The following is a 9,975-nucleotide window of genomic DNA, read 5'->3' on the forward strand; positions in this document are numbered from 1 at the left end:
TCCTGAACTGTGTACATGCGGCATGCTCCATCAGTCGTGTTTAGCACTCATTCCGCTAGCATCTTAGTGTCACTTGCGATCACACATTTTTCCAAACTTGTGTTCACACATATTATAAACATCACCAACCATAGCCCGTTATATAATAAACACGCCAAACGATATGCCAAATTCTTGGGTCATTAAATTTAATGACCAATTCCAAATTAAATTTTAGAAATGTCTGAATTAAAAATTAACTATTTATAATTATTAAATTTAATACAAGATGGAAACATAACTGCCTACTTCTAGTCAAATTAATTAATTTCTAATATTTAATTATAACCTTTACATAACCCAAGAATTTGGCATATCGTTTGGAGTGTTTATCAAACATATTAGCTGTGATTTTTGTTTTTTCTGCAAATCGAATTCTCATTCTAGGATGATTCATTCCACGCTAGAAGAAAAGATGATGATGATTCACACTCCTTAGCAGTGTATATTGTACAAATTTTTTTTTTTGAATAAACGTTACACATTTGACCATTTTTTCAGCATAGAATGCATTATCATGTTTTACGTTAATTTCTATGGGAAAAATTGTTTCACTTAACGAGTGTTTCGCATTACAAGTAAGACTCTCGAACGAATTATGCTCGTTAAGTGAGGTTCCACTGTAATTCATAATTTTAGCAATGTGAATATATCATTGAATGTAAGTCAATAAAGTTTTCAAAATGCTTGATGAAACTTCTAAATAATAAAACTGAAACACTGAAGTAATATTGATAATTTATTTATTTGAAAAGTTAAAAACCAAGGCAAAATATATTTAAGTGTATTAACATCCTGTAAGGAACCAAGTCCGAGCGTTATTTTTATTTTACTTTTATTTTGCTTATTATTCTATTTTTGTTTGGGGCTTATGTTTTGTTAGGACGAAGGTTTCCTCACCATTCACCTTAAGTATTTAAAAAGAGAAGAAATAAAACCCAACTCACCGACGAAAGAAAAGCGCCATAGGACTCACGCACATTTGCGCTCCCCGAGCGGCAAAGAATAGGTCCGCACCAAGAAGAGGGGGGGAGAACCCACAAGCACGAAATAAACTCGCTAGACCTTAAGTAATAAAAACGTCCCGGAAAAACATTGTAAAAACAAATAATGTAAAAGGTTAGTGAGTAAACTGTCGGAAAAAGGGCTGCCAGACGATGAAACACGTTGTTAGCATTTAAGTATGTAAATGAGGGGAGTGACCGCATTCAGAATTGTGACGTCACCTCACACTATAAATCCCGAGTCTCAAGTGAAGACGGAGAGGTGAATTCTGGATAGCAACGAGCTTGGTGAGCTTCGCAGCAGTAATAGAGAGGTGTCCGATAGGATCTCGAATAGTTCCAAGGTGATTTTGAAGTGATTCGAAATTTGGATCGACAGTCTGAGAAAGTCTTGAGAGTTTGAGGAAATAGGTTCCGAGTATATTGAGGTGACGATTAGGATCTCTAGTTTATAAGAATTATTGTTATAAGTTAAACTTTTGGTTTTGTCGGATTCCCAAGGGGAATAGAGTTAAGTTAGACATAGATTTGAATTGAGAATTGTCGGGTTGACTTTGTTGAATTTCTTTGAATAAATTATTGTTTGATTTTTACTAAATATTGTACATAGTTATTGCTAAACGACTAATTAATTTGAGCATCAAACACAAGACCGTGTTATTTATTAAACACTTGGCACTTTTCCACTTCTATTAGTTGAGACGAGATTTTATTTCACTCGTTTCGGGCATTTCGCCCCTCTTCAGTCAACTAATAAAACAATATACAACATTTCAAGTAATATAACACACACTAACAGATACCACAAAAATTAATTTAAAACGTACCGTTAGTTCCTCGAACTCAAGGGTGCGCGTGCATAGCACAATTTGGACCTCAAAGTTACAGCAACAAATGTAAATGTTCTACGTACGGCTAATTAAATTGTAAAATTTCTTTTAAAATATATAAACATACAGGCTTATTTTATACATATCGGTATATTAAACATATTCGGTATCTTACTTTTTTAAAATCGAACGCAATAGATCTTTAATCTTCTTTTTACTAACTTTTTTCTTTTCTTCATTGTTGTTTTATCTTGACATAAAGCAACTAAACGTTTGGAGCCTGGTACTAGACGAAAAGTGAGTTTTTTAGTTAACACCAGGTCCAAACGTTTATTGCTTTATGTCAAGATAAAACAACAATGAAGAAAAGAAAAAAGTTAGTAAAAAGAAGATTAAAGATCTATTGCGTTCGATTTTAAAAAAGTAAGATACCGAATATGTTTAATATACCGATATGTATAAAATAAGCCTGTATGTTTATATATTTTAAAAGAAATTTTACAATTTAATTAGCCGTACGTAGAACATTTACATTTGTTGCTGTAACTTTGAGGTCCAAATTGTGCTATGCACGCGCACCCTTGAGTTCGAGGAACTAACGGTACGTTTTAAATTAATTTTTGTGGTATCTGTTAGTGTGTGTTATATTACTTGAAATGTTGTATATTGTTTTATTAGTTGACTGAAGAGGGGCGAAATGCCCGAAACGAGTGAAATAAAATCTCGTCTCAACTAATAGAAGTGGAAAAGTGCCAAGTGTTTAATAAATAACACGGTCTTGTGTTTGATGCTCAACATATAAGAAAACACGGTTTCAAGAATACCTAAATTATAAAAATTTTTGTCATAGAAACGGCAAATTCCATCGAGAAAGAGAAAATTCACACGTACAGCTTAACAAAATGGATACTACGCACATCGACAGGACGCAAGGTGAGATTAATAAAATAATTATCGATATAAACTACTTAAAAACACATCTAAGGGAAAAGAGAACACTTAAAACACTTTCCCTTCCTAAGTCCATCGCTAAAGCAATCCCGACAAGGGATAGGAACTATTTTAATTTGAAAATACTAAGATCGGCCATAAAGTATAAATATATAAAGCTTAGAAGATTAAAGCGCAATTTTAAAAAATCAAACGACAAAAATTCGAAATACTCAAACAAAAGAATCGACCCGATTATAAATTTAAGCGATTACGAAGCCAATAAACATGAGAAATTAGTAAAACGATTTCAGTATCCGCCCAACATGGAGATTAGCGCATGGAAAGAATCTCTAGTAAAAAACAAATCACAGGTTAAAATTCCTGAGGACATCCTTGAAACAATTCGTGCAGGCCTGGACTTTAGTGGCCCCAATAGATGGGAAGTTCTTGATATTATACCAGACTTAGATCGAGTATGTAACAACCTTCCTGAGCCAGAATCGCAACTTATTAAATCAAGTCTTAGTAGCAAAATTAAGAAATACATAACAAAAGAAAAAAGCAAAACTGTTATAAAAGACAAAAATTATATTTCTGATAATTAGCACTGAGTTCAGCGTTAACGTAGATTCTTCTTTTTATTGCAAGCACTTTCGACGAAAAATTACGATCGTCGTCTTCAGGCGAATGTGGAAAGAACAAATTTGAAAGAGGCACGTGCCGAACGTTCCAAACCGAATAACGGAAGATTTTCGTTGGCGAATTTTTAAAAAATATAATGTATTCTTTTAGCGTTCGGTAACTTCGCCGGTTCGAAGGAGATTTTAGATCGGCACGAATTGACGGTGCATGCGCTGAAAAGCACACACGCTACGTGTGCGCTTGTCGGCGTGTTTGAGTGTTTATGCGCTTGTAAAGAGTGACCCAAATTTCGGGCAAGTCCAGGGTGGGGACGTTGCATGCCTCTGCTGTTATTGTGAGGATCGCTTCCCAGATGAATATTATTTTTCTATTGTTGGAGCTTTTTAGGAGCGCTGTTTCTGACCAAAGCGGAGTGTAACCTTGTTGTAGAACTTTTCTGGTCAGCTCTGTTGTTTGCCTTCCTTTATTTATATCATCCTGGTGTTCCGCGATACGGCAGGCGATCATTCTTGTTGTTGCCCCTATATATTTCTCTATTTCTCCTGTTGTTGGATTTTTTAGTGGCACCGCGTAGACCCCCGATTTTTCTAATGCGCTGATTTTGTCTCGGTCGTTGCATATGGTTCTGCGTAGGCTGGGTAGAGGGGTCAAGGGGAGCACGAAGCCGTACCGCCGGAATATACGGCTAATGAGTATGGACTGTGCTCCTAGATATGGTAATGTTGACGGTACTATTGCCATTTCTTTTTTGTTGTGTAGCGTGGTGAACGGGTGGATGGAATCGTTCACTCTACGCAGTACATGCGTAAATTTGGCGCCTGTGAACCCAGCGTGTAATACTGCCATTCGTATGATTTCCAATTCATCGTTTATTAGGTCCTGCGATGAGGGAAGCAGTATCGCCCTTCTGATGAGAGCTGCTATGGCGGCATTGATATACCGCGATGGTTGGAAGGCGTCAGCTGGAGTGATGTGGGGAATCATGTCGGACTTGTGGTATACCGCAAACCGTGGTCCTTCCGGCGATTTCTGTATCTGCATATCCAGAAATGTTATTGTCTGGTTCCGCTCCTTTTCCCAAGTGAATTTGATGGTGGGATAAACGCTTGATAATCGCTGCATAAATCGGATAAATTCTTCCTCTGAATTCCCCCATGCTACTAGGATGTCGTCAACATATCGTAGGTATAATAGGGGGTAGCAAATAGTGAGCGGTGCGTTGAAAGTTTTTTGCTCCACGTCCCTCATGACGAGCTCGGCCAAGACTGCAGAGAGAGGGGAGCCCATAGGGACACCCTGTTTCTGGAGATAGATTTTCTGGTTGAAGCGGAAATAATTGTTTTCAGTGACGAAGATCAACGCTTCACGAATATCTAGTACCTGCTGAACTGTGAGACCTTTCTTAAGGAGCATAGTATTGGCTAGCATTACGGCTTCAAACGTGGGGACGGAAGGGTATAGAGATATCACGTCCATTTTGTAGAAGGTGCAGATGTTGATGTTTGCTCTTGTGATGTTGGCTTCGATGGTGGTCTTGGCTTCTATGGAGGAGGGAGTGACAAATGGTGACTCCGGGAGCAGCTCTCGTAGAAATTTTGCCAGGGCTTTTTCCAGGTGGTAAGTTGGATGCGACCTTTTGTTTACTAAAGGTCGTAACGGCCAGTTCTCTTTATGCGTTTTGGGTTGAAAGAACAGCCTAGGGCAGGCAACATTTGATGGAGGTTCAAGGTGACCAGATAAAGTCAGTGCTAGTCCTGGCAGTGTTGTAATTTTCCTTGCCTTTCGCAGTACAGTTGGCGTTGGATCTCTGCCCATCTCCACTGAGCATGAATGCAACAGAAAGTCATTCGCTCTAGAAGTAAAATCGTTCTCTCTGCATAAGACAAATCTTCTGTCCTTATCTGACATTAAGAGCCTGAGACCATTCGTGGCTAAGAATCGTGTTACTACCTGGTGGTTTCCACGGTTTTTTGGTGCACCTTGTGATCGCTTTGTTGTAGCAAGCTTCGTGAAGACCTCTAGTTCCATTTGCTGATGCATGGGTGTAGGTTGGCAGGACTTTATGGCCGCTAGGGCGGCCGGGACCAGCTGGTCAAAATCGGAGCTTGAGGGAGGGGGGATATATTTCGGACCTCGTTGCAACATGTTATGCACAATCGTGGGCACACTTTCTTCTGTGTAGTTATGATACGGAGTTGGTACTGCCACTGTTTTTTGTGCATACGAAAACTTGAGTAGCCACTGGAGTTTTTTGCTCAGCCTCTTTTTAGTTTTTTGAGTGGCGACCGAAGCTATACTTTGTATTTTGCCTATCTGAGTGTACAACTTGGAGGGGTCACAGACTTTGGAAAATCCCAGATGTGCCACATAGGTTCTTTTCTCCGCTTCCGCGATGCACTTACGTTTATTTCTAATTAGCTTGGTCAAAAGGGACTGTTCTACTTTCGGAAGTGTTCCTCGAATACACTCCGGAAACTTTTTGCGCTTAAGTTAGTAGCATGGGGGAATTCAGAGGAAGAATTCATCCGATTTATGCAGCGATTATCAAGCGTTTATCCCACCATCAAATTCACTTGGGAAAAGGAGCGGAACCAGACAATAACATTTCTGGATATGCAGATACAGAAATCGCCGGAAGGACCACGGTTTGCGGTATACCACAAGTCCGACATGATTCCCCACATCACTCCAGCTGACGCCTTCCAACCATCGCGGTATATCAATGCCGCCATAGCAGCTCTCATCAGAAGGGCGATACTGCTTCCCTCATCGCAGGACCTAATAAACGATGAATTGGAAATCATACGAATGGCAGTATTACACGCTGGGTTCACAGGCGCCAAATTTACGCATGTACTGCGTAGAGTGAACGATTCCATCCATCCGTTCACCACGCTACACAACAAAAAAGAAATGGCAATAGTACCGTCAACATTACCATATCTAGGAGCACAGTCCATACTCATTAGCCGTATATTCCGGCGGTACGGCTTCGTGCTCCCCTTGACCCCTCTACCCAGCCTACGCAGAACCATATGCAACGACCGAGACAAAATCAGCGCATTAGAAAAATCGGGGGTCTACGCGGTGCCACTAAAAAATCCAACAACAGGAGAAATAGAGAAATATATAGGGGCAACAACAAGAATGATCGCCTGCCGTATCGCGGAACACCAGGATGATATAAATAAAGGAAGGCAAACAACAGAGCTGACCAGAAAAGTTCTACAACAAGGTTACACTCCGCTTTGGTCAGAAACAGCGCTCCTAAAAAGCTCCAACAATAGAAAAATAATATTCATCTGGGAAGCGATCCTCACAATAACAGCAGAGGCATGCAACGTCCCCACCCTGGACTTGCCCGAAATTTGGGTCACTCTTTACAAGCGCATAAACACTCAAACACGCCGACAAGCGCACACGTAGCGTGTGTGCTTTTCAGCGCATGCACCGTCAATTCGTGCCGATCTAAAATCTCCTTCGAACCGGCGAAGTTACCGAACGCTAAAAGAATACATTATATTTTTTAAAAATTCGCCAACGAAAATCTTCCGTTATTCGGTTTGGAACGTTCGGCACGTGCCTCTTTCAAATTTGTTCTTTCCACATTCGCCTGAAGACGACGATCGTAATTTTTCGTCGAAAGTGCTTGCAATAAAAAGAAGAATCTACGTTAACGCTGAACTCAGTGCTAATTATCAGAAATATATGCAACTTTGGCGTGAGTTACACTTTTATTATTTTTCGACAAAAATTATTATACATACTCAATTTTGTTAAATTTTCACACAACAATGTCATTTCAAAACTAGAGCTTTTAATATTTGTTTATTTGTCCTTAATTTTGATTTGTAGAATGATCTGGATAAAAAATACAATGCCCACCTTCAGAATTATTTTTCAGAACCACTGATAGATTGACCCAGACTTGCAAGTGAATTTAGCCTGTGCAAGGAAGACTAGATTTAGCTTGATATAGTTTTATTGCCATTCTCATCTTTACTCAATCACTAGAGGACAACAAGCTCTCAATATGTGAATACTGCAAGTATATTAATAACATTTCAGTTTGTTTTTTTTTTTTTTTGAAATTCTTGCATCTCTCACATCTTCTCTTTAACCTTTCCAAGTCTAAGCATCAGAGTCACAAGTCTAAACAAGTGTTCTGTTTAGATTCTATTAAATTCCACATACAAATAATACTATGCCTATTCTTTTCTTCTAGTTTTTTGAAATGTTATAACATAAATGGAAAAAAATTCATTTACTAAAATGTCTTTTAATTATAATTTATATAATTATATAATGTAAATTTTTAATTTTATTAAATGTACAAATACTGAATCACAGAATACTTGAATTGTTCCACTTTAGAACTCAACATAGCTCTTTCATCTTTGGAACAACTTCTAAATTGTTATGTAGAAATTAATATGAATACTTTTAATAAAAATATAAATACGACTTTTACAAAGAAATAACTTTGCATGTTGTCCTCCTTTTTCACCGTTTGCACCATCAACAGTCCTTGTACAATTCACACAAATTTCGGAGACGACCTTCCTTTGTAGGCTGCTGCCTCCACAAAAGAATGTAAAACAGGTAAAGCATCCTCTGGCGCTAATGCCACAATCGTAAAAATTACATTTTAAGTAAAAATCCAATCTGCTTTACCTGTTTTACATTCTTTTGCAGAGGCAGCAGCCTACAAAGGAAGGTCGTCTCCAAAATTTGTGTGAATTGTACAAGGACTGCTGATGGTGCAAACGGTGAAAAAGGAGGACAACATGCAAAGTTATTTCTTTGTAAAAGTCATATTTATATTTTTATTAAATGTAAATAGCGCCGGCCACGTACCTACATTGGATTTTTACTTAATATGAATACTGTTTCTAATAATAATAATAATAACTCTCCCGTGGTCACCACCTGGTCGTGGTGGGAGAGCCCAGTAATTTTACTGATCCATAGGGCAATGCAGGCTGGAGCACAAGCTCCTGGTAGGGACACCCATGCCAGTAAGGTCTATGGGGAGAAATGAAGCTAAGAGTGACCACACCCACATTCTGTGGTGATATTTATTATGGTAATAACTATATCAAATGGATACTGGCTCGGACGTCGCCCGGGTTAACAAGGTCCGCGTTCGTGGGTTAGGCAGAGGCTCACGTTCGAAAAATAGGCCACAGTTTCCTTGGTTACCGGTGGTGAAAGCAGCACCAGCCCAAGCATGGCTACTGCACTGCTCGCAACAGATATGAGAAACCAACCCAGCCTTGGTGTTTCTGTGGCAATGCATCCACAGACCACAAAGGCTGGAAAACCACGCCAACGAATAAAATGGACAGTAAAAATAAACGAGTTTATCATCCGTACTTACTTGATATAGTTTTATTGCCATTCTCATCTTTACTCAATCACTAGAGGACAACAAGCTCTCAATATGTGAATACTGCAAGTATATTAATAACATTTCAGTTTGTTTTTTTTTTTTTTTGAAATTCTTGCATCTCTCTCATCTTCTCTTTAACCTTTCCAAGTCTTAAGCATCAAAATACATCCATCATCTCAGGGTTAGTAACACTTCCATACACCATCACAAAACATCTCACTACCACCGAACAAAGGGTCGTTGATCAAAAAAGAACAATTATACACAACAACCTTATTCCACAAAACAACACTTGAACTTATCAAACAACAGGTTGCTGATCAAATACATCAACAGACAGAAACATCTAACATTAATGAAGATCATGTAACCTGTCAGGATAATCCAGCAACAAGCATTGATAATAACACACATACAACAATTACCACTAATGATACTACAGACACTTCCTCATCCATCACTGATAACATAGACATGGATTTAGTTAATATGCTCTCACTTATATTTCAGGAAACACTCACTAAATATATAGGCACAGATCCCATACAACGACCACGAATACCAAAACTTAACACGTCAAAGGAAGTAGTAAAAACACTAAATTACGTAAACACTCACTTACTACCACACTATATTCATTCAATTTCTATACTCACAGACATCCATACATTAGTTTATGCTGGGGCAGTCACAGTACTGACACACCATGGACTGAAAGTACAATCACAGACAAATACACAGAAAACACAATTCTATCACAAGCCTGCCTGGCAGAGAAGAATAGAAACACAAATAAATGACATTAGACAGCAATTAGGCAGGCTGACACAATACACTAAAAACAACATAACACCCAAATTAAGGAAACAGCTCAAAAACATTTTCAAGAAAATAAAAACACACACAAAACATGAACATCACAACACATGCATTACAGAATACATTGATACACTAAAACAAAAACTTGCTGCCAAAGCACGTAGACTCAAATGATACAAAACACGTACACTATGAAAACAACAAAATAAATTATTTACAAACAATGAAAAACTCTTTTACAGACAAATTAATAACAAAGCAAACACTGATACACAGCACAGTGGCACACCAACAGAAGAAAAACTCACAACATATT

The 9,975-nt window shown here is 38.3% G+C and overlaps 1 protein-coding gene across 1 annotated transcript; it reads right to left on the minus strand.

Moving 5' to 3' along the window:
• Positions 1-3,676: 3,676 nt before the first annotated feature.
• Positions 3,677-5,593, minus strand: LOC136982208 (uncharacterized). Its single transcript, XM_067278644.1, has one exon. It carries the CDS (start codon positions 5,591-5,593, stop codon positions 3,677-3,679), a length of 1,917 nt encoding a protein of 638 aa, XP_067134745.1.
• Between the last annotated feature and the right edge of the window lie 4,382 nt (positions 5,594-9,975).

The sequence above is a fragment of the Centruroides vittatus genome, unplaced genomic scaffold (assembly GCF_030686945.1).
Source record: "Centruroides vittatus isolate TY-2023 unplaced genomic scaffold, ASM3068694v2 contig_817, whole genome shotgun sequence".
Taxonomy (NCBI): Eukaryota; Metazoa; Arthropoda; class Arachnida; order Scorpiones; family Buthidae; genus Centruroides; species Centruroides vittatus.